General features: G+C 50.7%; 7 protein-coding genes across 7 annotated transcripts; 3 read left to right on the forward strand and 4 right to left on the reverse strand.

Moving 5' to 3' along the window:
* Window positions 1-157: 157 nt before the first annotated feature.
* BDV17DRAFT_278716 (uncharacterized protein) lies at window positions 158-3,215 on the forward strand (the record flags this gene model as incomplete). The annotated part of the gene is made up of 8 exons (XM_073759579.1): window positions 158-481; window positions 520-627; window positions 739-1,233; window positions 1,327-1,884; window positions 2,008-2,099; window positions 2,214-2,546; window positions 2,717-3,113; window positions 3,144-3,215. 8 exons carry the CDS (start codon window positions 158-160, stop codon window positions 3,213-3,215), a joined length of 2,379 nt encoding a protein of 792 aa, XP_073621385.1.
* Window positions 3,216-6,572: 3,357 nt separating this feature from the next.
* brlA (C2H2 type transcription factor BrlA) lies at window positions 6,573-8,228 on the reverse strand. Its single transcript, XM_073765432.1, has one exon. It carries the CDS (start codon window positions 8,046-8,048, stop codon window positions 6,780-6,782), a length of 1,269 nt encoding a protein of 422 aa, XP_073621386.1. The 5' UTR covers window positions 8,049-8,228; the 3' UTR covers window positions 6,573-6,779.
* Window positions 8,229-11,935: 3,707 nt separating this feature from the next.
* Window positions 11,936-12,305, forward strand: BDV17DRAFT_9806 (uncharacterized protein). Its single transcript, XM_073765440.1, has one exon. It carries the CDS (start codon window positions 12,073-12,075, stop codon window positions 12,265-12,267), a length of 195 nt encoding a protein of 64 aa, XP_073621387.1. The 5' UTR covers window positions 11,936-12,072; the 3' UTR covers window positions 12,268-12,305.
* Window positions 12,306-16,770: 4,465 nt separating this feature from the next.
* Window positions 16,771-17,171, reverse strand: BDV17DRAFT_249559 (uncharacterized protein). The gene has a single exon (XM_073756233.1). The coding sequence runs from the start codon at window positions 17,052-17,054 to the stop codon at window positions 16,899-16,901; it is 156 nt and encodes a 51-aa protein (XP_073621388.1). The 5' UTR covers window positions 17,055-17,171; the 3' UTR covers window positions 16,771-16,898.
* A 36-nt stretch (window positions 17,172-17,207) lies between these two features.
* On the reverse strand, window positions 17,208-20,857 carry BDV17DRAFT_9828 (uncharacterized protein). Its single transcript, XM_073765442.1, has 3 exons — window positions 20,083-20,857; window positions 19,804-20,016; window positions 17,208-19,747 (listed from the first exon to the last, which is right to left on the reverse strand). The coding sequence occupies exons 1-3, from the start codon at window positions 20,444-20,446 to the stop codon at window positions 17,460-17,462; spliced, it is 2,865 nt and encodes a 954-aa protein (XP_073621389.1). The 5' UTR covers window positions 20,447-20,857; the 3' UTR covers window positions 17,208-17,459.
* A 12-nt stretch (window positions 20,858-20,869) lies between these two features.
* Window positions 20,870-22,663, reverse strand: BDV17DRAFT_9832 (uncharacterized protein). The gene is made up of 2 exons (XM_073765445.1): window positions 21,844-22,663; window positions 20,870-21,775 (listed from the first exon to the last, which is right to left on the reverse strand). Exons 1-2 carry the CDS (start codon window positions 22,510-22,512, stop codon window positions 21,155-21,157), a joined length of 1,290 nt encoding a protein of 429 aa, XP_073621390.1. The 5' UTR covers window positions 22,513-22,663; the 3' UTR covers window positions 20,870-21,154.
* A 453-nt stretch (window positions 22,664-23,116) lies between these two features.
* On the forward strand, window positions 23,117-24,923 carry BDV17DRAFT_278720 (translation initiation factor eIF2B subunit gamma; the record flags this gene model as incomplete). Its single annotated transcript, XM_073759580.1, has 2 exons — window positions 23,117-23,297; window positions 23,356-24,923. The coding sequence occupies 2 exons, from the start codon at window positions 23,117-23,119 to the stop codon at window positions 24,921-24,923; spliced, it is 1,749 nt and encodes a 582-aa protein (XP_073621391.1).
* Window positions 24,924-27,842: the final 2,919 nt, after the last annotated feature.

Below are 27,842 nucleotides of genomic sequence, written 5' to 3' on the forward strand. Positions count from 1 at the left end.
CTCAGCTTTGCTCCTGATCATCTGCACATGTCTTGCCCCTCTTTCTCATTCCATCCTCAGCCTCGTCATCGACCACCCGTGCTGCAACCTGCAACAACTCCAGGCCTTTTGACCCAGAACCTGTCAAATATTCTGCTATGTACGATCTATCGCTGCCATGGAACTTATCCATGATGACTATACAGTTGCCTGGATCTGCGCGCTGCCGCTGGAAATGGCAGCCGCGAAGGTCGTGCTCGACGAGACCCACGACTCTCTTGATCAACCATCAACCGATCATAACAGTTACACCCTTGGCCGGCGTGCTGGCCACAACGTCGTGCTTGCCTGTCTGCTATCTGGTGTTTACGGAACGACGTCCGCGGCAACAGTGCTATCCCATATGCTTCCGACGTTTCCCTCTCTTCGATTCGGGCTCATGGTTGGAATTGGCGGTGGTGTGCCCAGTAAAGGTGGGGATATTCGCCTTGGTGATGTGGTTGTCAGTCTGCCAAATGCAGGTTCGGGGGCGTTATCCAGTATGATTTTGGCAAGACGCTGCGTGATATGCACTTCCAGCGTACTGGGTCGCTTAACAAGCCTTCCCAATTCCTGCTGACGGCTATATCTCAAATTCGCAGCAACGAAGTGATTGGGCAGCCTATTCCAGGCATTATATCCGATATACTCCGAGAGCACCGAGAGATGCAGCCACGATTCTCACGCCCAGATAAGGATTGGCTGTTCGACTCAGCATAGGACCATCGAGATGGCCCTGACTGTTCAGATTGTGACCAGTCTCGCTTGGTGAATCGTGTACCTCGAGCGAATGAGGACCCATGTCTTCACTACGGTCTGATTGCCCCTGGAAACCAAGTTCTAAAGGACGCTACGACAAGGGACTCCATTGCAGAGAAGATAGATATCCTTTGCTTCGAGATGGAAGCCGCAGGACTTATGGACCAGCTTCCGTGTCTGGTTATTCGAGGAATTTGCGATTATTGCGATTCTCACAAGAACAAACAGTGGCAGGGGTACGCGGCCCTTGCTGCCGCTGCCTACGCAAAGATCCTTCTCGAGTTTGTCCCTACAATTGAAAGAAAAGCGAGGCCAAAAGTAACGGTTACCGAACGCCACTGGATGGTGCCCTTCCACAAGAATTCAAGATTTGTTGGTCGAAGAGATGAGATCGCCCGGATTGAGGCATTGATGAATGCACCGCCGTCTAAGATCGCAATCTGTGGGCTAGGCGGCGTCGGAAAGACCCAAATAGCGCTTGAAATCGCTTATCGCATGCGAGCAAAAGAATTTGGCTCGATTTTCTGAATCCCATGAACGAGCCACGAGAGCATTGAGCAGGCATACATAGGCATAGCTCATATACTTGGAATCAAAGGTGTCAAGGCCGCAGAAGCAAAGAGCAAAGTGAAGGCTAGCTCGAGTCGGAAAGAGGCTGGGAAGTGGCTTCTGGTTTTCGACAATGCAGACGACATGGGGATGTGGTCGCGCAGCTCTGAGTCTGGGTCCCTGCCTCTGACGGACTATCTGCCCCAACACGAACAAGGTCATATCCTGTTTACTACGCGGAATCGAAAGGTAGCTGTGATGCTGGCATCTTCCAATGTGGTTCACGTCTCGGAGCCAAATCCGGAGACCGCGATTCTGATATTAAAGGAGTTGTTGATTGATAAGGATTCGCTGAACGACAAGAACCTCACATTGCGGCTTCTGGAAGAACTTGCCTTCCTCCCTCTGGCAATAACTCAGGCAGCTGCATATATCAATGAAAACACACTTGACTTCTCTGGTTACATTACGCTTTTGCATGATCAGGAAACGGACGTTATCGAGCTGCTAAGTAAATACTTTGGTGACGTTTGGCGGTACAAAGATATTCAGAACCCTGTGGCTAAAACATGGTTGATATCGTTTCAGCAAATCCAGAAGTTGAATGAACTAGCAGCCAGATACCTGCTGTTCATGGCCTGCATCCTTCCTCGCGACATTCCAAAATCATTACTTCCCAAGGCATCCTCTAAGAAAAAGGAAATCGATGCGCTTGGCCTCCTCAAAGCATTCTCCTTCGTTGGCGAACAGACTCAATATCTCAATCTCCATAGGTTGGTGCACCTCTCGCGCGGAATTGGCTGACAAAGCAGGGCCACTTTCACCAGCAACCACGTATTGACAGCAGGATTGCGGTACGGTATTGCCTTTCCAAAAGATTACTACAGAAATCGAAAAATTTGGCGCGAATACCTGCCACATGCACTTTCACTAATTGAAGAAGATACCCTCCAGAAAGAGCGACGCCTACCGTTAATCCAAAGAGTCTGCAGGTGCGTGGGCCTGGATGGACGAGTCAATGAAGCGGCGTTGTTGCTTGAGGAAATACTACGCACACGCAAGGGCTTATACGGCGAAGATCACCACGATACTCTTTCTGCTATGATTTCCTTGGCTGGGACTTACCGAAAACAATGTCGATGGGAACACGCAAAAGAGCTAGATATACGACTGTCTGAAATTTGGAAGCGCGACTTGGGGCTAGAGCACTCCGGCACCATGTCTATGCTGGACTTGCTGGCTTCTGATTACTCGGGCCTTGGAAAGTGGAAAGAGGCAGAAGAAATCAGGATATGCATCTGAATCATGTCAGACGAGTGCATGACCCGGAAAACTCTGAAACACTGAACAGCATGCACAAGCTAGCCTCCATTTACCGGCATCTCGGCAGGTTCGATGAAGCAGAAGAATTAAGTCTGCAGATACTGAAGGCCTGCGAATGCGTGCTAGGGTCAGAGGATTTAGAGGCCCTACGCATCATGAATATCCAGGCCTCTACATATAAAGCGCTTGGCAGGCTAGATGAAGCAGAAAAGATGAACGTACACTTACTGGGAGCTTCCAAGCGTGTGCTCGGATCCGAACATCCAATAACCCTACGTAAAATGAGCGTACTTGCTTGCCTTTACGGACATCTTGAAAGATGGAAAGAAACAAGAGAACTCGGAGAGCATACTGTGGCTTTGCAAAAACGTATTCTCGGCCCTGAAGACCCTCATACATTACTCAGTATGAAAAACCTCGCTGTTACTTACCAAAAGATGAATCGATCGACAGAGGCCGAAGAAGTACAGCTGTAGGTGCTGGAAGTTCGCAAGCGAGTGACCGGTTTAGAACACTCGGAGACCTGTCCGTCATGGAAGACCTGGGTATCACCTGGCACCAACTGAGGAAGACCGAAGATGCTCTGGCTATGTGGGAGACTTGCGCTGCTCTATTTGAAAGATCATTGGGGCTTGGCCACCCAGATACGCAAGCATTTAAGGCGCGAACAAGCAAAGCAAAGCACCATATTCTTGACTCATTTTTATCTCATGAATAATACGGAGCCTCAAGCAATTAAATCACACCCTACAAGTCCACCTCAATCAAACCAAAAGCGAGTACAAAAACCGCCGTTATCCGGCACACAAACATCAACGTTCCTCCACCCCAACCAAGTCTATTCATTCGCTCTAGGAATCAAATGCCTCTCAAAGCTCCGGCTTCGCATCTTCATGCCCACTAAGAACATCCGCAACATCTCGGAGATCAAGTCCCAAATCAGCAACCCCCAGCCTTACACCCCGAACTCTCTTGACCCTACTGACAGCCTCGACCTCCTCCAAGCGCATAACAACATCAACAACCCCAGCCGATACCCCCGGAACCTCACGAGTAACAGAAGTATTCATCCACGATATCCGATCAACACCTCAAACCCCTCCCCAAGAACGCGCCAGAGCGCAAACAGCTCAATGCGCAGGCAGATGTTTCGGAGAACTAACTCGGCGAGATCAGTTCGGTTCTGTCGGAGACGTCTTTTCGTTTTTGTTTTCGATTAATTTAAATTTGGCGTCTTGAGTGAGAACAGGTCCAGGTCCAGGTCCAGGGCCAGGTCTGCTAGCTTGCTCTTTGTGCTGTGTATGGCGTTCTCGGATGTGATCAGCTCGGCTAGTTCGTCTTTGGCGCTTTGTTCTGTGGCGGAGTGGAAGGGAGGTGCGAGGAAGGTGGATGAGGAGGGAAAGGGAATCGTGAAGACTTCGTTGAGCATGGTGCTGTTATGGCCGTGGCCAGGGTTTTGTCTTGAATGGACTGGGTTAGGTAGCTGTTCTGCTTTTGCTTTGCTTTGCTTTGCTTTGGTTCGGTCTGATATGATGAATCGGTATAAAGCAGCGTCATGCAAGATTTATGCCTGGGAAAACGGATGAAGAGACGGAACAATGGTGGAGGGCGACAGAGAGGTCTTCCGGAAGACTGCGAGTCAAAAGAAGCTTTCGACCGCTGGCAGACTCGACATTCCTAGTCCAGTAATGCTACGTCTTGACTGAACTTAGGGCAGAACAGACTGGCAGATATATGGCAGAGGGCTTTTTGCAGCACTGTCCTGTTGACGTAGTCCGCCTGGGCTGCGATGGAGCTGAGGCCCGAGGCGGCCGCACTAAAGTCTCCATTTACTCGCACCGGATCTATACGAACATTTGTACCGGCTTGATTGTAGGTAGTTAATCTTCTATTATATACATCCGCTCTTATTCTAGCTGGGAAGTCCTGGCATAGGTGGTTCTTTGTCGGACAGTCCGGTTCAACCCGGTAAGAGCTCGTTAGGGCTAGCAGCAGATTGTACCTACGAAGTACCTAACCCCACCACCGACACGAAGCATATACTAAGAGATACAGGACCAACAAAGAGCATTGAAATGAGGCAGCGATGTAATAAACAAGCGCAATACCATACTGAGCGTGAAGTAAACCTTGCAAAGAAGAAACCACCTGCTCCGCCACGTTCTGTCCCGTACCTTACTAAGGGCTCCAATTCCAGTCGAATATGACTCTGGATAGGCAAACCTTGAGAGTACCTTGGAATAACTGCTGAGACTCATCTGATTGCTCGAACTGTCGACGGCCAAGGTACTCGGAGGGTGTGCACCGGTTGCACAGGAAAAGAAGTCCGGAAGGTGAGTTCCTGTCTCTCGACCACGGAGCTGGGAGCAAAGGACCACGCCATGCTCCATGTGCTGCGGCCCGCAGCTCGTGGTAGAAAAATATATTATCACCATTTCGTCACGGAGAGGTATCCTACTTCTAAATCATTTATCGGAGCCGTACTTTCTTCAGAAACCTCGAGCGCTTCATCTTATCATTCATGGCGATATAATCTAACCCATTATACGCATGTCGCTCTCATCATAATCATACGGAGCCAAAAACCTGCAGATTGGAAGACATGTATACCTACGGAGTAGAAGGGGTGGGGTTTACTTGCGGCGGACACCGAGACAGGACAGATATACCCATGAAGAACTTGAGAGGCCCAGATTATATCTAGTCGAATTTTTGGCATGACGAATCGAACGACTGGGGATACCATAAGCATTCTTGTGCTTGTCACGACGACACTACATTTATGCCTAGTAGTAACTTTGAGACTACCAGAGTATTCCGTACTGTTGGCCTATACCTCGGCACCCCCGCTACGCGATCCTTCCTACATAGATAGGTGACTACATTGTTTGTACCGTAGTAGGTAGTCAATACCACCTCACCCAGACCCAGAGCCCAAAAGCTCATTGTTTAATTAGAAAAAAAGCATATAACCAGTGACTCTGGCTGAAGAACGAAGTAAGTAAATGAGAAGAGTGTGACAATCTTACCCAAGCACGTACATATCGTACTACCACTGTATCACCATGCTTACTGGCCTTGAACAGCACTCTGGCGCACGGAGTAAATACCTAGGCCAGACAAGAGAGTGTTAGTCTAGGATATTCGCAGTGTCATAAGCACCAAGTAGGGGGTGCAGTGCCCTAAAGCCTAAGATGGCCCAGGGTACGACGACAATCTAACCGAATATGGTTATATCGATCTAGGCGAGGCCAGGCTGGTCGCGGATTCCCACGACGGACTTCAATAATGATGAAAGAAGGAATGTTGCCAGCTTTCCCGGCTATCACAGTCACAGTCACAGTGTAGTCACATTCATATCGCTCAATCAATTCCTCATGCTCATCGAGGCCCTCAAGTTGTTGTCTCTTCTTTGGCTTTGTGGACTGCGTCGAGTCATGAAGATTGCAAGTGCGAGTTCGAGTGCGAGCTGACACCTCTCGCATTCGCAGTCGATAGTTGGGAATAGTGACACTGGAGAACCACGGTACTGTTAAATGCTAATATCCACCTCTAGTAAAGACCGACAGAGTAAAGGTGTCTTCTTGGATCGTCACTGATGGGCTGGCTCTGCAGTCTACACCGAGTGATGATGATGGGTTGCTTGGCGCAGTTGAGTTAGGCCAATGCGACATATCAGAAACTAACTGTGCCATCGAATCTTCAGCAATGAACTAATCCAGCAGTGGCTTTTTTTCTGTCTATTCTAAAACTAACACGTACAATATGTCGAGATATTATTATCCCGTCTGGGGTTGACATATCGATAGATCGCCGCAACTTGAAAAGGATAAGATGAACAAGTCACTGTCAATCGTACAGGATCCGACTCCTCACTCCATGTCCGTCCGTCCGGTATGATGCATTAGAATATTCTGTTTTGAAAACCTTCAACAGAAAATCTTGAGCCAAATATAGTCAGTAATGTTCTACAAAAAGGAAAAATAGAAGGCGGAAAGAACACCAAGGCGGGCCAAGGAACGCCGTAGAGCGCGGGATCTGCCTGAATAGAGACGTAAGAAAGGTTTGGGCGTAGCATCGAGCCAGCGGGTATCATATTAGATTCCATGCAGATCGGCGTTTGAAGTCCATCACTCGTCCCAGGCATCCAAAGTCATATCACCGGGAATGGGGTCTTCCAGCTTGGACCCGTAGATCGGACGCCCATCTGGTGTCAGCTGTCCCCGAAAGTCAGGATCATAGTCGGGGCTGTTTTCATCCAGTGTGGCGACATATCGATTGCGGCCGCCCCGTTTGCTATGCGTCTTTGTGTAATGGGCGTTAAGGTTGTCGCTCCTTGAGAATGCGCGGTGGCAGCCGGGTACCCAGCAAACATGGGGCTTCTCCTTTGAATGGCTCTTCATATGTCTCTTGAGATGCTCCTGTCGCTTAAAGCGCCCGTTACAGCCAGGTTCCTTGCACTTGAACTGTACTTGCTTGATAATAGGAGGTAGATTCTCAAGCATCAAGTTTTGCTTGGAGGTCTGCCGTCTGAGCGCTTTCCTGGACGCCACTCGGTGCGGTCCCCGAAATCCGTCCCGGTAGACCGGAGACGGCTGGAATTCGTCCATATAATCACATGCCCCACCTGAGAGACGACTTATTGGGGTATCAGTCCCGGAGCCCGTTCCAAGTGAGCAAGATCGGACTGGTGTATTGGGGCTGCGCTTGTAAGCCATAAGAGAGTCTGTAAACGATGGTGGCGGAGTGACTGGGGCAACTTGTGATGGGGCAATGGTCTGCGGCGCAATCGAGTCTGCCAACGGCATCCATGGCATCATGTTGCTTATAGCCATCGAAGTAGGCGCACGCTCAGGCTGATGAAAGATTGACCGCGAAAGGCAAGGGTTGGTTGCAGACTCTGGTAGGTAGGCGGCTGGTTGGTGACGATAGTTATTGTTGGTGTTGCGCGGCATAGTTGGGTATTGATGCATACCCTGCTGGTACGCGAGCCCTTGAGCGATAGGATCATATGACTTTGGTGCATCTGATGGCATCCACAGCTGCTCAAAGTTCTCGTCATACCCAAAGAGGTAATCCGTCATGGGCATCCGTTCTTGGGTATCCATGTTGCCATATGACAGTCCCAAACTCTCGGTCGAAGCCATGCCTGCCAGACGGAAAGCGCTGCGGATCGGCGTCGAACCCGTGTGTCGTTCGTAGGTGCGGTTGGGGAGTGATCCTGCTCCGTGCCAACCTGGTGATTCCAAGGAACCGTGGCTATATATACTTGTTGGAGTGGGAGTAGGCGAATCAAGAGGGGAGAAGCTGGAAGTCATGGACGGGCACTCGTTGGGGCCCAGGGACGAACAATCAACTTCAACAGTAAGACGATCGGCTAGGTTGTGCTGGTGTCGCATATCTTGGAGCGACTGTGCACTGCGGTGTTTTTGAAGGGGTGCTGTGCCTGGATTACCTGTCGGAGCACCGTTTAGTCTTGTTTGTCCGGAGAATGAGAGACAGGATGTGAGAGTGATAGCGATGGCAAAGAATGGGAAGGCACGAAGGCCGGTGGGGTCCGAGGCCAGTGAGGGACAGAAAGAGAGGCAGTCCCAACGGCAGTAAAGGACAGTAGAATAGAACAAGAGCAGAAGGAAGGAAGGAATGAATGAATGAAGGCCAGAGTGGGTAGCAAGGAAAGAGTGAGTGAGTAGTGAGAGAGAGTGAGAGAAGGAAGGTTGGGAAGCAGGAATGGAGGACCGAGGCGATGAAATAAACAAATGCTCAGAGTGCAGATGGAGGCAGGCAGGCAGGAAGCGGACGATCGGACTCACAGTACGAAGACATTACTCTTCCCAAAGAAGTGCCGATCAAAGACCTCAAGCAAGACAGAGGGGCGCGTCGCGTTCCGGGTCCAGCGCAGGCCAGGAATGTGCGCTATGGGAGTTCCTCGAGTAACGGCGAGCGCTGGCTGGTCTGGACAGAAGGCTGGACAAACCGTTTCCTGGGGAGCACCAATGTCTTTGGGTAAGAAGCGTTGCAGGGTTTCAGAGAGGGAGAAGAACGAGGTCGAGGGGCTCAATAGATCCGCCCTTAAACGCGATCTCCAGATCCTCTGTTCCAGCCAGCTCGTAGATCGGGGGCGTTTAAGGACGATGCGCTGGAGTTGTGTCTCAGTTTCAGAGGGATAATCAGATGAACTTCGAGCAGGGCCAGCAAGGGACGATGGGACCAGGTGAATCACTGGGGGATGTCTCAGGCTAATCCGGTCGGATGATGCGCAGTCGAGAGGCCGAGAGCTGTTGATGTTGATGGTTGAGGTCGGGAACGAACAGGATGATATAGGACAAGAGCAGAGCAGGGCCACTGTGGTAGATGTCAAGTACTCGTCCGAAAGTAGTAAAAGGGGATGTGTCTGTCTGATGGGAGCAGAAGCAGTGGGCGAGAGTCAGGCAAAAGGCTCTGGCCAGTGCATCCCTCACGTCTGCCAGCCTGGGAAGAGGGAGAGGGTGTGATTATTATTCCTGAATCTTAAATCTATCAAGCTCTGCCTTGGTTTTAATTCTCCTGGCTAATTTATCGCCAATACTTTGCTCTTCTTTTTCCTTTTTCCTGCCCTCCTGCAAGTGGGCCAGCCGGCCACCCACTCTGGCTGATATCGGACCTGCATTTCTTCATATCCTGACCACAAATGTTTTATTTTTATCGTTCGACCTTCTGAGGAATGCATGAGCTGGAAGCCTTCCCCGTCTTCCGAGCCATTCAGCGAAAGTCCCCCTGAGACGAAACGACAGAGAGGTAAAAGAATGCTGTCCTCGTCAGAGTTCTTCCTCATACCTTTCTAGTATCGGACTCGCCTGAAGCTAGGCCCAATAGACTTCAATGACGATCCTGGGGAGCAAACTGGGTCACAATCATTATTGTCGGTCGTGGAGATCCGGGATCTTCGTCTGGGTTGACCGACTCCGTTCCACGATTGTCAACCTGCAGGGCCTTGAACGATCGGCAAAGATTGACGAACAGTGGGGTTTGGTGCATTTTGCTTCGATTAAACCTAGCCACTGCTAGTTGCTGGATTATGGGGATAATCCAGTGATGATCGAAGAACAATTCGGTCCCAGTGAAATGATCTAGAAAGCTCAGTGTGAACGTGATGGCAAGTACCAGCAGAAGCACGCAGAGGCAAATCAAGTGGGTTTTGGCCGGCTCCATTCAATATTGCCTCCTGTACCTTGGTTGAATATGCATAAAGCACGACCAATCGGTCTGTCACTGGTTTCGCTCAAAGAAGGTATTCCAGCTTTCCGAAAGCTCACTACACCGATGTGGGTTCCAAAGCTATGCGATCTTGACTTTTGCCTCATTCCTCGTCGAAACGGATCTCCAATTTGTTCGACTGATAAGGCAGTCTTGAAACGGCGGTTGGCCAATGCGACGCCCAGGTGCTGAATGAAGCCATCTACTTGAGGTGCAAATCATGAGAGTTGTTCCACATGACTCTGAGTTTCCTCTTCTTCAAGGACGATGGAGATTATCTTGTCTTAAGGGGTGAGGGGCGGCGGGAATCTTGAGGAGAATAATGGCAAACAATCCTGTGAGTAAACAAACTGAAATGTCACTAGTGGTCGCAAACTCAGTTCCCACTGTCTGTCATTCCACGGTAGAGGAAAGGCGTTTGCTGGGTCACGGTCTGTGCGAACCTGGTTCCCACTGCAGGACAGGTCCAGCTAGCCTCGCTAGAGGAATTTCAACAGCTGCTCTGACAGCTTTGGCTTTTAGAACCGCCCGCGCATTTCAATTCTGACCGGTCGACCCGAACCGTCCAGTCAAACCCAACTCGCTGAATTGTTTCTTCTTTTACCGATTGATTTCTTCTGTTGCCACGCGAGGATGGCACCGGTCCTAAAATAAACGTTTACAGGGCTGAGAACGATCGGAGACTAAAATGTGACGGACGATCAGAACAAATTCCCAGACTGAGGGCACGGACGAGGCTTGAACTTACTCCGTAGTTAGTCCTCGAGTCCTGAGGTCCTGTCCACACCCTTGTCTCTTGCGGTCCCGGCGCTGGTATGAATGCGAGTATTGTGCTACAAGCCGGCAAACTGCAGTTGTCAGGCGAGACCTGTTCTCGCCCCTCCCCTTCCCCGAGTCCTGCCTATCCGCCGGGGCAGTACTTTGTAACACCGTTAGCACACAGAGGTGGGGGGGGGGGGGCGGATGAAAAAGTACGGCAGTCCCCTTGTCAGCGACTCGGCGATCGACGGCGCCCACTGCTGTCTGGTATGAGGGAGAAACAAGGATCGAGCAGGGCCCAAGACTCTTGGCTGGTGTTCCTGGCCGAATCCAGAGCGACCAGGATCATTATAGTGCACTAGCCTGCTGCCTCGGCTGCACATCATCAGGGCTTATTTGTTAGCGTCGTCGAGAAGTAGCCAATCACAAAAACATGGTGTTTGATGAGCATCATGAGCTGCATGAGGCTTGAGCAGCACTGGGTCCCTCAAGGAGTCAAGGCTCATCTTGTCTTTCCCGGAGCCACTTGGGCCCCTACTAGTTCGAATTTCGGGCCGCTTTGACTCTGGAGCTGGGACCCATTTCTTCTGGAATGTAGATCGACTGGAGCCTGGTTGACGATGCCTTGGAACTCGGGAGAGAGTCACGATCAACGAGTGGAGACTGGAGAGTGGAGAGTGGAGAGTGGCTGTCGACCCTGGTCTCGTCTGGGTGTTCCCGCTGCGCTCGGCTCACCGCTTTCGTCCCTCAACGGTCACCTCACGCCTGGGCAGAGCTTCCTGCATTGCTGCTGCAACTTCCTCCCATTCGGTCGGCACTCTTATCCAGAACACCCGCCATCACAATACTTCCATTGACACTATGCTCATGCCCATCACACTCTCCTGGCTCATGACCCTCAAGGGCTTGTACGAATCTCATTCTGGCGTGTGACCTGTCACCGACTGATCGAGACACAAGTCGATCAGATTACTCCTGGTCGGCTCAGTTGCCCAGCTGTGGCTTGGGACCTTCTTCTTTGGCTCGGGAATGATGCGCTGAATACCAGCGGTCTGGATATCAATGGAGTGCGCGTTGGGAGGTGCCTTAGCGCGGCATCTAGATCTGAAACTGCTCTGTGGATATTCAGGACACTTCGACGTGACTGGCCCATGGTATTGGGACTATGGCCCTTCGACCTCACGGTGATGTGACCGGTTCAACGTTATCTCAACCCAAAAATACTCAGAAAGTCTTCAAAACTTAGGTCTCAACCGCGACCCAGCTCGTATCCGTGTCGTTTCAGCACTGCGCTCCGTATTCAGATCGAGAAATCTCATAAGCAAGACGCATTGACCGGAATGAAGCTGTGTAATTTTGCTTGTGGCGGGCCAATCACCTTGCAGTAGATACCGCAGACTGCAGTACCGCAAAGAGGTCGGGCCACAGATGCGCCACCCTGGCAGCCTCCACCGAAAGCGCTGGTCCGAAATCAGGACTTTTCTCCATGTTCCTGTCGGTGCTATAATCTGTACGCTTTGGACGTGCTATTCGCAAATCTTACACAAATCCTCATACTCTTTGCCTGCAAGGCGAGTTCAAACAACCAAGGTTTCTGTGGACTTCTCTAGTTCGTCTGACTAGCTGCCACGAACATTCTCCAAGACGTTGCGAGTTACGGCTAGACTACCTACCGACGCGTCCACCTACAGAATATAGTCTACAATTCCAACCATAGCCTAGATTGGCATGCTTTCCCAACTTTCTGCTCATGCCACACGATCGATCGACCGCCCAAAATAGCGTTCAGGTAATGGCCAAGTACATTCCATCGCAATTCACTCTCATCAGATCCGCTCAGATGCCGCGTCATTCCTATTTGACACCAGAAGGCTGGGTCATGGAGAAACCATACAGCGGTGGCACGCTTACCTGGCCAATGAGTGATCTTCTCCTCGTTATCTACACCGCTACGAAGAGAAATGTGTCCCGAAGCCCCTTCGAGTTCTTCACAGTCCTTGGACCCGAGGAAGGCCACTCGGCAGTGTCTGCGGCGATAATTCAGCATCTGGGTACTTACTCACACTGCTCATGAGTTATAGATAAATCGCCTTCTTAGGCCATAGAACTAACAGCGAGCGATCCATCCCCCGTGCTGTTGCACTAAACCATTGCTCTTGCTCAACCAGCGTGTGCCAGTTTACCTACACCAGGTAGTCGGCTTTTTTCGATTTCAATCTTTTGTTTCATTCGCACGGTATGGTTCTCACTCAGGCCCCTGCAGCACGGGGAAGCACGCCGCAAGGGGTTTATCGGGCAATTGGGTCATCCCCAGGTTGCCACCAGGGTATCGCCCTAGGGCGACTACCTTGCTCTCTGTATGACGTCGTCCGCTCCCTCGGATAATGCAATCGCCTGGTTGGATCGTTATCCATCTGTGTTATCCGTCAATATATTGGCAATTAAACCAGCCTTGCCAACAACAATCTTGGAATAGCCTCAACAGTAGCAACGGGTATCTCAAGCAGATCTATTGATGTTGAAGACAAAAAATGTGTCAGCAGTGTTTTTGAAGACGTCTCAAAGATTGTGTTCCGCGGTTGACATCTGGATCTATTCTAGAGACTCTAGATAGTCTCAATGTGGGCTAATATTGGCGTCAGGTCAGAGCAGGTCAGTCCCCTTCTCTTTTCTTTGGTGCCTTCCATTCATATTTCCTATCAGAAGCAGCTGCTGCATTCAAGTTGACATGATTATCCTCTTTGGTCTTCATCGGTTGACTAATACCATACTATGTTTCAGATGGGATCCAATCACGGTATCACTAAGAGCAAGGAGGCTCGTTCAGCCTCTGTTGCGCTCAATATCTGCCTCGACTGCCAAATTCATTGTTTCAGCTCCAGGCGAAGAGAAGACCTGTCTATCCTTCGAGCTGGATAAAGGTGTCGCCTTGAGCGAACTGCGTTGTTCATTTTCGAGCGCAGTGCCGTCCTCCAGATCTCCACAAAAGATCGCTACATCGTGATTGGGGTCATGTGAGCCTGCTAGATGAATTACAATCTATCCAAGAAGCCTTTTAGAGTTCAAAAGGCTGGGATGCCATAAGCTTCACCTTCACCAAGGATCACCCAGGAATGTGCTTGAAGGTTATCCTACCTCCCGGACTATCAACTCCAGTCATATCTAAACATCAACATCGGCTTTAGCCATTCCAAATATGCGCTCCCAAGGAACGTCTAGTATTACTTTGGACCACTTATCCCTAAAATTCGTTGGTCGCTATATGTGGAGATCGTCGAACATTCTCTTCCTCAATTCTTGCGTTTGCCTTCCGCAGACCACCAACTGCTGGGATTTTCCTTTACTCTGAGACAATTCAACTGGAAGTTCCCAAAGGAAAAACCTCTCCCCACGATCTGCGCCATTTGCAGAAATAGAGCATGTTTCAACTGCTTCATGTCCGTTCAATATCTGATCCTTAACCTATCCCATCAGATTTGGTTTAAAACACGATCGAAATTATTATTCACAGGAATCCTGCCTTGGCTGATGATTAACGGATGAGGGCCATGGTGCGGGACATTACAGGTCCATCCTCTTCGATCTAGCCTCCCTTGCGTCGCGCCATCCTCCCTTCACCTCATCTCCCTCCAGCGTCCAATGAAGGAGTCAGAGCCAGAGCCAGATTTGCGGTTTTTGTCTTGCAACCGTTTCATTGATCAGCGTCCCAAACCTGGTTGCATTGCATGACGACCAATCTTGTGGTAGCTCTGGCCAGACACCAACTATTGTAATGGCAATGCTCATATTGCACCAACCTTCGAAACTCGTGCATCCTTTTAACCTAGTAATCTCCAGCCACGCCTTACATTTACGATACTAAGCAATAAGGGTCGAAGGTTATCGCAGTCTAGTTCCCAATATGCGTTGCGGGGAGTGAGTGGGTCGTCAATCTGCATGTAAGTCTCCTTACCTTCCTTCGCATTCCTAGCAACGTCATCTACTCAAAGTATTGAAATCTTCCCACAAAGCAGGAGGCAGGGCCCTGGAGATCGACAATTGCGTGCATCTCGCAGATGTGACTACAATATTACCAGCTGATCCGCGCTCAGCCCTGCCCTGCAGACTACAGTAGTCGCCGGATGGACCACAGACTAGCTCCGGACCTGCAGTTTACAGATACAGATTCAGCCGGACGGGACGCGCATCCCTGAATCTAGCGCAAGCTTTCTCGAGTACGCACACAATACCTGATTTCCTGGAATGCGCAGAGCGCAGAACGCAGACACAATGCGATGGGCATCATGCATAACATACTGCAAATCGAGTCAGTGACTCTTCTCATTCGCCCAGCAGCCACCACGACCGCAAAGCTTAAAGTCAAAAGGGTACGTGCGCACGCGAGGGTGTAACAAGAACCATTGTCTGCAACCAAACTACAAGCTTTAGCTTCTAATAGGCGCGGCGCTTTGACCTACACTACTATACCCCTACCTACCATGATCACAAACCGAACTCCTCCGAGGCCGGTATCCAGAATCGCAGGTGTCGCGCAATCTATCTCCATTTATGCGCGTATCAAAAATCATCGTCGATCTGTAGATCCTTTCCGCCCTAGTATGGCTGGCTGGACTAGAGTTGTGGGCTTAAACCTGGAACATAACATGGTGCCAACTCTTCCCATTCGCCGTCCACGGTATGGAAGAGGAGACGGAGAGTTTGTGCTTGGTCTCATTCTCGTATCCTTTTTTTTACCGTTCAGCCTCGTCCCAACTCTATTGTCATTGTTGAGTCTGGGGCTGCACAGCCTTTTACCGTTGTCGTACTTGACCTTGAGTCAGGTAGTGTAGAGCATAGTACTCGTGGGTTTGGGTCCCGCTCTGAGCGTGAACACTAGTAGGTCGTCAAGGGCCAGGCCTAACATGTTTAGGGTGTCATTCATTGTTAGCGCTTTTGCTACCCAGGTAGAGCGTAGACCAGTCTGCTCGGGGGCCAGGTCGACGGTCGTGTGCTTTTCTTATCCTACCCCCTCTTCATACCGTGGTCACTACTCAATTGAATATGCAGATAGCTAGGTAGATATGCAGAAAGATATTTTTGTTCACTCTGCCTAGGTAGACTCCATGAATATCTCTCACAGCCCGACGGCAGAGTCCCCAGGCCACGAGTCGCCACTCAGGAAACAGTCGATGTACAACTCAAAGTACTTTACTTTAACTTAAACAAAGAATGTTTCTAAGGTCCAGCATAACGAGAGCCTTATTCAAGAAACCTTTATCGATATAGCACCGTCACTAGGTGCAGCCTACTACCTCTTATCTCGCGACGTGGGTCATTTAACGTATCATCTCCACAGTTGGAGATATATCGCGATTACATCCAGATAGGTCTTTTCTTCAAGGGAGCTAGAGTTCCATGTAACTAGGTATTTACCTCTGCTGAGAACTGAAGCTTTCGCCTTGAGGCATACCACCCACTATGTATCTCCAGCGTACCAGCAGACGCACCTATCACTCTCACTGAATTCCTTAACTAGAACGCCTCAGTAGCCATTTTAAACTAAAGATTGAGGTAACTGTAACCGTATGAATTCACAGATTGTCGGAAATAACGATGTCGCTCAATGCCACTACTACGCTATCTACCGTATGGGTTAACTAGTGCCTCCAAAGAAAAGGGACGATGGACGGCGCGCCTGCCTCGCGAAGATCCCGCTCGAATGAGTAGATCTAGGATTAGGAAGGTGCAATGGGCTGACCTGTAGGTTTGCGAACGAGGAAGGAACGTTTCAGCTTTGCCGGCGGTTGCTAGGCGGTGTTGGTTCGTACTCCAATACAGGAGGTATAGAAGTAGTACAAGGCAGTGCTCCTGATGAGAATTAGGTTGCATCTTCTGTCCCACTTGATGGGGCGAGGCAACAAACCATACAAAATATCGGATCGATATTTATATTTATATTTTGAATATTTACTCTGCGTAGTACTGCGGTTCCAACTACAAGACAGCCAGCGAGCCCGTTCGAACGCAGGCAACGACAATGCCTCATTTTCCTACATAGTAAGTACTTAGAACGCTAGGCACCTACCTACGTCAGTAGCTCTTCAAGAGGCATAATACCCTACCAGAAACAAAGTAATATAATAGGTCTTTCAATTCTCTTCTCTCGTCAACATCAACTAACTCAACCCACGGAGCCCGGGTATAAAATGGTATCAAGTCTGGTTTCCAGCGTGCCCCCTTCCCAACGCGCAAAAACATGAAAAATAATGCATCAATCAATGTATCAACGACAAATAACCTGTGTGTCCCAAATAATACAGTTTCGGTTTGCCCAAAATTAGCATAAACAAGAAAAAGAAGTCTGAAAAGGGGTTTCGCAAGAAGAGAAGAAATAAAGGTATGGGCAAGAAAACAAGAAAAACAAGAACCATAACCAATCAATCGATCAATCAATCTAGCATAAAAACGTATAACGCCAACGCCAGTCCCTGTTTTATCTCGAGTCCCTGAATTGTCCTATACATTGCTCCCAAATTGAACAAGCAAAAAAAAAAAAAAAAAGAAAGAAAGAAATAAAAAATAAAAAAAAAGATTGCCGCGGTGAAAGGGGAGAGGAAGAGAGAGCAAAAGGTGATGAGTTTGTGAAGAAGGTGAACGGTGAAAGGTGGAAGTGCCTACGGACCTGGAATACGGCCGAGTTCCCAGGTCTCAGATGAAGGAGAAGAAAAAGCGCATTAGGCGGAGGAGTGATGCGTCGAGGGAAAATGGATATAGGTGGACCGAGAAAACAAACCCGCCGCCTCCAAGCCATTCGTCGTTAACGTCAAGTATCGAGTCTACTTGCCCATTCCGTTCATCATGTTCTGTTGTTGTTGCTGCACTGCCTGAGCATGGTGGGCAGCAACCTGGGCTTGTCGCTGTTGAGCAGCAGCAATCTCAGCACGGTCCCGCCGCATGATATCATGCACGAAGCCCTTCGCAGCTTGTTCAAGGCCAACGCTATATTCTTGGGCTATTTGAGGCGGATACTGAGTCGGAGGGCCGTATTGGGGCATTAAGCGACTAGCCATTTCCTGCCGTAACCTCAAAAGCCGTTGTTGATAGAGTTGTCCGTAGCGCTGCTGCGGATTCATCCGCGCCTGCATATTCATTCCCTGCATATTTTGCGGAATCTGGCCGCCGTTGGCTTGAGCAGCTGCCATCAGCATTTGCTGTTGCTGCACATTCATCTGCGGGCTGTTCTGAAGCACCTGTCCCTGCTGAGCCTGGGGCTGCTGTTGACCCTGCGGTTGCTGTTGCGACTGGTGCTGTTGTTGCTGTTGCCTTTGTTGTTGTTGCTGCTGCTGGGCCATCTGCATTTGCTGGAGTTGTGCGCGCATCAATTGGGCCTGATATGCCTGGGGATTTGGAAATTTTTGCTGTTGATTCTGCTGGTTCGACTGCTGCTGCTGCATCATCTGCTGTTGGTGGTTCTGGATGTTGTTCTGCGCATGGACATTTGCCTGCAACTGAGCGAACTGTTGCGGGGTGAGCTGACTGTGATTTACATGGCCCTGTTGAGCAAGGATTTGCTGTCTCTGCATCAAGAATTGCTGCTGCTGCTGCTGCTGCGGGGTGAGGTTCATTTGGCCTCCCACTTGCGGTGTTGCCATCATTGTTTGGTTCATCACGGGCGTTGGGGCCATGGAAGACCGCGGTGGACTAGCGTGGCTCATGCGCTGGGTGGGTGTAACGTTGCGCATGATTGGGGTCGCTTGAGACATGGCTGGCGTTCCCTGAGTCATTTGAGGAGTGCCATGTCTGCTTTGCTGGCTTCTAGATGGCACCATAGGATGGCTCATCATGTTAGGATGCGCGTGCTGTAGAGCCGATGGAGGTCTCTGAGGGCTACCGGCGCCTTGCATTGAGGAGGTCATCGCCATGGGTACGCTAGCCTGGGTTGCCATAGCACTGCTGATAAGCGGAGATGAGGTATTGAGCGGCGTTTGATTCCGCACGACTGGCGAAGCTTGCTGTGCCTGACTGACGCCGTTTGGCTGAGCCATGACATGTCGGTTTTGCTGCTGCGCCGCAAGTTGGGCCTGTGCCTGTTGCGCGGCGAGATGTTGTCTTCGGTTCTCCTCTTTGGCCTGCTCTTCCGCCTGCCGCTGCTCGGTTATCCGCCGCCGTTCTCTCTCTTGCTCTTGCTGTTGCCTCTTCGCCAATTCCTGCTTCACCTTGGCCTCGTTCTCGCGCCTCGTCTTCTCTTCGTGTTGAATACGGATATTCTCAAGGGTCTTGAAACGAGAGAAGCGAGGTTCAAATGGCACAGCACCCCCAGCATCGTCCACGGCCGCAGACTTCGGTCCGCCTGCGGCTCCCGAGGTAGTTGGCTCCAGCCTCTCATCCATGATAAGCATGAACCGCTCCTCTTCGGCCGCCAATGCTTCATCAGCTGCTAGTTCGGCGACTGTACGCTTCCTCCTCTTGGGTGATGGTGGAGCATCGCGGTGAAGTGGGCTCTCCATATATTTCAGAAGTATGTGTACATCTTCCAAGCTGTCGACAGGATCGAGAAAAAGCGGTGGTGCCAGAGCCCTCGTCACTTTAGATTCGCACTCCAGGAGTTCATGCGGTTCAACAAGCATCTTTTGCCGTTTCGCAACATGACCTCGTTCAAGTTGTGTCGATGCGCGAGGAGATGGAGGGGCCGTCATAGAGGCACCTTGGGAGCGGGATGCTGCCGCCGCTTGTTTGGCGGCTTTTGGGTCAGGCGTGGTGGCCAGCAAAGTTAATTCTGCTTGTATTGAGCGAGGTGTTGGGTGGAGGACAGTCGTGAAGACTCGCGGCTTTGGAGCATATTGCTTATGCTGAGAGGCTGAACCAACTTCTTGAGAGTTGTCTTGGGATTGACCTTCCCCTTCACCACTATCTTTTGTTTCTTCCGCTGCTGTATCATTGCTCATCGATTTCTCCGATGCTAACTGGTTCTGTTTCGGATACGGTGCGTATGCCGAGGGAGTAATATGCTCATTCCAATTATGTATCGAGAACGGTGTGTTGTTGTCATTTGAAGAAGGCGCGGCTGACTTCCTGGTTTGTGCGGATACTGACTTATGATCGACCACGCGTACAATGAGACAGCCTGAACAAGACCTAGTCAGCAAAAGCTTGGAGAGGCGCAATTGGCGTCAATCCCACCTTCATAGAAGCGAACATTGGCGCGCAGTAATTCCTCAATCATATCATGGGGAACAGTTCCGGCACGAATATGTTCAATGATAATCTTCATCTCCGAGTTGTACGGAAAGCTTCCATCCTGCTGCTCGAAGCGAAAATGTGTAGGGTGTAGATGTAGGATCAAAGATGGAGGGGATTTGGCAAACTTCTTCAAAATGTATGGTGTTGTTTTTACTGTAGTGTATATCACAGTTAGTAAAGGTCTACATCGAACAGTCCCCAACACCGAATGACACTAACCATACGGCTCCGGGAATGCTTTCCCTGACCGGCGATCATTGACCCACGACAGCGTCTTTGGCACAGCCTTCTGTAACTTAGTAGTTTGATCGCCTATCTTTTGCGCCTCCTTCCTAGGCCGGTCTAGTGGACCCTTGATAGACGAGTTGCTGGAATTGCCGATGCCATTGACGCCATTCTGGACCGTATGGCCTGTAGAACCCGCCGCCGCAGACTGTGGAGTTCCGGGGAGGCGCTTAGAGGTATTAGGAGAAGAAGACGTCGTCTGTGGTTTCACACCGTTGACTCCGGTCTGGACGAAAGGCGGGGGCGGCCGCTTCATCTTAGGGGGGTGTGAGGCGCTTTTGGATATCGCGGTTGCCATCTTGCCGAAACCAACACCGGAGTGCGATTCCGATCAAAAGCTCCTAGAAGCGACTTCTCTGAATGCGAAACTTGGGTATTGAAGACGGCAGTCGTACTCCGAAAATCGTTCGTCGATGATATAACCGGGGGACGAGACATGTGGGGAGCGGACGCGGAGAGCGACAATGAGCGGCGCGGGATTCGACGCGGAGGGTTGCACGGATCCCGGAATCGCTAGATAATCAAATCACTGGCATCCATCGAAGGAATATCTGCTATAAGCAGAGTGAGCAAGCAAGCGTTTGAGATGGTGGTTGTGGCTTCGCGAAGGAGTTTGGTGATGCCAAGCCAAGACGTCGAAGGAGGCCTGGTCAGGTGATGGCTGCTTTGAGCCTTGTCCACGTGATGCTATATCCTTTATATTCCTGCTAAGTAAGCTAATTTTATACAAGCCCTATAAAGGTCATGTACATTCTTTGATTGGTAGCATTGCTTATGAGACGTTGGCAGCTGCTCTTTGTGATCATCAAAAATTGGTATTCCTTTGGCAATATATGATTTTAACAAGGATGTGATGCCCAAAGGTCAAAACGCAGGTCATAAAGCTAGGGAATCACATCATGGTCATCCAATGAACATGGTAAGAGGCGCAATATAAACAAATCATAGAATTAACCACCCTATCCAAGACGTTAGAAGCACAATAGCTGCGATGCATCACCGCGCTCTAGTCATGGCCACTGATCCTGCGTCGCCAATCATATCCGACGCGGAGGACATCAACAACATCTATGCGCTTACCAATGCCAGTAACGCCTTCTTTGCGCCACCACTTTTCGTCCTTGTCCACAAGCTGCGACTCTTCGTCACTATCGATAAGACCACCCCGGCCACCCTCATCACCAACCACCACAACAACCTGCCTGACCCAGCCGGAGATGTGGTTCACTGCGCTTCCATCCTGACCGGACAATGACTCCTGGACATAGACCGTATCGGGAGAGAGATGACGGACAAGGTGCACGAACCCGCCTGGAGTGTTGAATGGCATAATCATGGTTTCTTTGTCCACAATGGCCTGAGCTTGGGTATAGAGGGTATTGAAGAGGGGCGTTGCGCCCTCCGAGTCTCCAGCTTGGCGAGGTTCCAACGTAGATAGATCCGCAGTGGTTCCCTCAACGGACGGATTGGCTTCTTCGGGGGCGATATTCGAGTAAGAGGATGTGACTGACAGTGGGTGGGTGGGACTGCCTTGGTTAGGCGCATGTTTCAATCCAGGCGCATAGATCAGAACGAAGATTATAGCCGAGTCTGGGTTGACGTGTTCAGGGAGGTGCGAAAGGATAGACTGCATGGAAGGCTGGTCAGCGCGTCTGGACAGAATCAAAATCGCGACAAAGTCACAGGAAACCATACCACATGGTCAGATACCAATTCTGCTGGTCCATGATGTGTTGATTCGGATGATACCACAATTACCACCGTCTTTTTCCTTTTGTCAGCAGCCGCTGGGCCGGCAACGACATCGTGGCTTTGATGTTGGCTGGAAGTGACTATCTCTGGTTGATGTCTCTGTTGATTCCGCGATTCCACCTCTTCCGACCACCGAGAATGGTCCTCAAAGTCGCCCCTATTCTCCTCTCGGATCGATGTCAAAGCACCACCAACGAAAGCGCCGGCGGCTGCCACGCCGGCGGCAACCCTCTTGCTCGCGCCATCGAAGATTTGCTGAGGACTCGGCGTGCGCCGCAGAGCTCCTTGCATACGAGCAACCACGCTATCATCTTCCTGGACATCGGCATGGATGTCGGCTCCCGTTGACCGAGCGTGTTCACCATCGAATTCATCGCGAGGAAACGACACCCCGCCTGGACCGCTTGTCGATCGATCACCCCCTCGAGGATAATCGCGATTATCATCATCTTCTTCTTCATTGCGCTCTGTCCAAATCCATGCCGCAACACCGATTGCGGCGATGCCAACTGTCAGGGCAAGAGGTGCCCAGTAGCCCAAGACTGTACGCCGCCCGCTGGAGCTGAAGCCGGTACCCACCCGCCGATTGCGGGCATCTTGGGAATGAGACATCGCGGTCAACGGCAAAAGTTACGAGCTGCGCATAAATTCACTTCAATCGCGGGGAAGTCGTATTCACATCTCAAGGTCGTCGAGGGATCAATGGTTGCGGGGGGAGGCTGGTATATCGAGGATGAGAACTGAGAAAGGAGGAAGAACTATGGGGAAGGGCGGCTGGGGCCTCGGGCCACAAACATGTGGCTGGTGACTTTTGTTTTGCCGCGGTGCTGACAGTGTGAGGAGCGGGCGCTGTTTGCACTGTTTGCGACAGGCCGCTTAGTCACTTTCTCCTATCGGCACGTGAGGTGGGCTTCTCGAAAAATAGTCGCGGAGTTATGGGAGTTTGACTCACAAAGCGCAAAGCAAAGCCAACGATTGACGACGGTTCTTATCTTGGTTGTGTCCAGCACGAAGAATATGCTCTAGGCTGTTTTAGAACGCGATATTCAACTATCTACGACTCGTTTTTCTGGCGTTTCTTTCTATAGCCAACAAGGCGCATTCCCCTCATCCCCGCGGTGCTATCACACAACGGTCTCCAGCGCCCTTTACGAGCCCGCAAGACGCCGCAAAAAAAAACCCATAGCGAATCGCCGCATCGCATAGTCTTGTCAGAATGCCACACTCGGTTCCAGTACCCCCCACGGGGTTCCAGGCGCTCATCCTGTGCGGACCCGGTGTTTCCCTCAACACATTCACCTCCAACCCAGAGGAATTTCCGAAAGCTCTCATTCCTATTGCGAACCGTCCCATGGTATGGTATCCTTTGGACTGGTGTTATCGCATGGGTATAAGCAGTATGTGAATCTCATTCTGTATCTTCATGTGGTGCGCGAAATCTAAGTGTCATTGCAGATATAACTCTTATTACTCCTCCCACTAGCCGAGCCCCTCTCGAGACCGCTCTATCGCAAAATCCTCACCTCACTTCTCTACCATCGCCCTCACCGTCCGTACTAGCGCCCGCCGACCTCACATTGACAACGGGTACTGCCGAATTGCTACGCCTGCCCGAAGTTCAAGCGTGTATAAAGTCAGATTTCCTTCTTCTACCGTGCGATCTGATATGTGAAATTCCGGGAGAGTCCCTCCTCGAGGCATGGATGGTGTCGCAGAGCGCATTAGGAGGCTCAACACTTGCTGGGGGTTGGAACACAAATGGTCCCAAGACGATAGGGATGGGTGGTGAAGCAGGAGGGCGCCGTGGCGGTCTGGCGGTATACTATCAAACGAAAGGGAGAGAAGAAAGTGTCAAGGGGGAAGTGACTGACTTTGTGGCCACCGCTCCCCTTGAGCAAGATGAAGCGCCTGCGGTTTCGCATCCTAAGGACGGGCCAGCTGCGCTACGATTCGGGCTCTCCAAGTTGGTACTCTCAATGCCGATGGATACAGTCAAGGAGAAAATGGAAGATGACAAGGGTCTACTCATTCGTCATTCTCTTGTGAAAAGGCACGCACAGGTGAAGATGCTAACCAGCTACCGAGACGCACACGTTTACGTATTTCCTTACTGGGTAAAGGATATGGCGCGACTGAACGAGAAGTTCGAGAGCGTCAGTGAAGACCTCGTGGGATGGTGGGCGAAATCCGGTTGGCAAACTGGGTTGGGGGAAAAGCTCCGATTGAAGGAAATATTCCGAAAGAACCAGAACGTCGGCGAGAGCGGAAGCATGGGCGATGAATCACTGGAAGAAGAAATCGATCTCAAAGCCATGAGCACGACCAAGGCGGGCGCCGGAGAGTCTCACGACGTCTCACCGTCCGAAGCCACGGCCGAATTTCAATTCGCCTCGCGCGTCCGAAGGACAGACACCGGCTCGGTCGTACCGCCTCCGCAAAACGAAAAGCTCACCACTCCCCCGGTGCTGGCATACATGCACTCATCCCTGCATTCTGCGCCTTTAATTCGGCGCGTTGATGCCTCGTCCCTTCTTCTCTCCGTCTCGCTCCGCCTTGCCAAACTCGAGTCCATTGAAGAAGTCGGCAAGGTCGCTGCCTCCCCGTTTGCGCACAACCAGAAGGTGACGTACCCCGCAGGAGTCGCTCAGCGCTGTACCGTTACCAAGGCCGACTGCTTACTCGCCGACAATGTCACCGTTGAAGAAAAGTGTGTGATCAAGGAGAGCGTCATCGGGGTAGGTTGCCACATCGCCAGCGGAGCTCGCTTGACCCGCTGTCTGGTCATGGACGGAGCTGTAATCGGCGAACGCTGTCAATTGACTGGATGCATTGTTGGGCGCCGTAGCAAGATCGGGCGCGAGTGCGTCTTGAAGGAGTGCGAGATCCAGGACGGACACGGCGTCGAAGAGCAGACGGATGCCAAGAACGAGAAGTTCATGCGATTCGAAGGACTGGATGAAGATGCCGAGGGCATGGACGTGTCTGAAGACTTTGGCGACGACGGTAGTGACTTGGGATTCTGATTTTTGAAACTGTTCAGTGGCCTCGTTACTATTACCTACATGACTACTACTTTCTACGTTGATGCGACCTAATGACCGGTATAGATGATAGACTTGACGCTGTTAACGAATAAGGTGAAAAAAGTACCTGTTGTGTTCCTTATCGGAGGGATAAAATCAATTATCATGTACAGATCACTATCTTATGGTTTCGTCAGTCTCCAGGGCAGCTCGACCGCCTATCTACTCTGTAGATACTCCGTACTTGGCTACCGACGTCGCAGCTAAGACCATGGGACTAGAGACCAGGAGACCCCTCTTTGCCTCGTATGATGTAGATACTCTGTAAATAGATACGCTAGATACCCCCAAGCACCGGCCAACAGGAATAAAGAACCCCTGCGAAGATCGAACAACGACCCTGACCCAGGTGGCCACCCACTGGCCACCTCATAACCTCAACACCCTGTCACTACCCTGCCTAAGCTCACAGATTAGCAACAACACCCAGATCTATCCAGATCCAGATCCAGCTTTGTTAGAGTCAAGCTCCATAAACCCGACCTCGTCACCTCAACTGAGCACCTGCACCGACCCCGCCATACCACACCACAAGTCCACAACCAAGAAGAGTCTTAAGGCATACCTCCAAATCTTGACTCAACAAGCCCCCACCCTCTTCCACACCAACTACCACATCCAGCGACATGCATATTCACACGGGGGGCTAAAAAAAAAGTACGACGATACAGCGGCCCGTCAATTGCTACCCTTTGCGCGGCTCGCACGAAGTACGATCGTGGCCTGGGCGTTGTCATTGGTGCGCAGTGCGCTCACCGTATGTGTTGTGAGTAGACTAAATTCAAGCGTAAGCACGCCGCAGGAGAGACTTGGTCCGGTGATGTCTTGACTCGAGATTGGAATGAGGGGGAGAACGAACTAAATAGAGAGCTGACAGGGGGCGTGCATGGATGGCTGGCTGGGCGCCGCGGCGGGCGCTGAGCTGACTTGATGGCGCGAACTTCTGCGCCGTGCGTGGTAACGGGTCCAATGGGGAAGAGATTGTGTTTAATGTTTGAACTTTTTTGCTATTTGTTTGATTTCGAGGATTTTCTCTGCCCATCTAGATATAACGTAGAATTTAAGATTTAGATTGACAGAAGGCAAACTACGACGGCATCATCTTATCGCCCCGTTCCTTTACCGGTAGTAGATAGTCACAGTACACACGCACCACTCCAGGACCGGGAGTCCGGGCACGTCTTCTGGACTAGGTAGGAGTTGTACTTTGTTTTGTTCCCCCGGACAATAAATTGTGAGCTCGTTGCTTTTGTTGACTAGGTTGATTGGTGATAAGAGAAGCATAGCGATATCGTACCATTGGAGAGCAGTAGAGAGCGGACATCTACAGCTTATCTATCTACCTCCTGCCAGCTATAGCGGACCAGATACTGTCTACTCAGACTTAGAGACTGTTATTGATTGCCAGACCCAACAGGGTAAACAACCGAGCACTGACTCTCATTGACCAATTCCTGTCGTCTGTCGCGGCAGATGCAGCAGCCAAGTGCCCAGCTGCTAGTGCTCATTTAAAGGAATGCGAGGGGCGAGGGGCGGACTGCACTGATATTGTGGGGTAACGCCAGTCAGGTTGTTTGTCCGCTTGGGACTGGTTGTGTTTAGAATCGCCCTTCTGTGCTTCGTATGAGCCATTCAATGGGAATGGAAGGTCGCCCGATCGCATGTTGAAGGTTTAGTACTTGGCGGGCAGTTGCTGACTTGCTCTTGTTATTCTCTATCGAATCTGGAGGCCACCGGCTGTTAGTAAGTTCTAAGAGGATCAGGAATGGGAATAACTTCTGCGCATAGAACTTGATGACTCGGGCCGCGGGCCACATGAGAGGGTATAAAGTACTATTAATTATTGCCGCTGAAGAATTGAATCAACGCAGAGCATACAAACCGTTGCGCAGATATCTGTCCACTGTCAGGTTGAAGCTGAACACCGTATGATGGGTGAGGGTCCAACTCGTTATCTTGTCCCATAGTCTTTAGATAGAGAGTAGAGACGGTGTATCTCGGGATTCTGGGCTCCTGATGCAAATACCCACAGCTGCACGATGACGCGGAAATTGAAAATCCAGTGCTGAAACGGCGACGTTGCCTTGTCGATCACGCGGGAACTCCTTACATGGATCTGCATGCGCTAGTGCTGGCTCTGGTGGCCGCTTGGATTCGGCGGACTGGAGTGTTGAGGTCTGAGGAGTATGTATGGTATTATTCGGTTGATGTGGTGTAGCAGTTACGACAAACTGTACCTGGTGAAATCAGAATTTGACGGTGTAATGATGTTAATCTGGAGCAAGGATTGCTAGATCTCGCACTCTAAAACGAGAGAACGTCAGATCAGCCGAATGAACTGCGCAGATTCCAAGATATATTTCTCCACACCTTAATGCCGCATACAAAAAAGGCTGGAGTCTGCAACGGGAACCTTATATTTTAACCCACAGTATCAAGATGAGCCCCCATCCCACGGCTCGACAAGGCCCAAGGGCCTGTCAGTTCTGCAGTCTCGCCATGTACTGCTCTTCGGGTCCGCTGAAGAACGCTGAAGAACATCTGGATTGTTCAATCACCACTCGGTCGGAGGCAGGTTTTCCTCCGTTGGCTGGCTGACTGTAGCCACGTTCTTGACTCGGTGAGCGGTTCTATTGAGCCACGTTTTTTTATTCCTCTCGATCTCGCATAATATTGCCAGAGTGCAGCGCATGGAGTGAGTCAATGCTGATACTTGGCTGACAGTTATTGTTTACAACGTCACTCGGCACCTGGACCCCTCATTGTATCGCGGCCCTTGGCCAGTGATGTCGGAATCATGCTCCGTGCTGCTGGACTACTACTACTCCAGACAAGAAAACAGTACAGCTACACAGCCGG

This window comes from Aspergillus undulatus, assembly GCF_047715775.1.
Source record: "Aspergillus undulatus strain CBS 261.88 unplaced genomic scaffold BDV17scaffold_1, whole genome shotgun sequence".
Taxonomy (NCBI): domain Eukaryota; kingdom Fungi; phylum Ascomycota; class Eurotiomycetes; order Eurotiales; family Aspergillaceae; genus Aspergillus; species Aspergillus undulatus.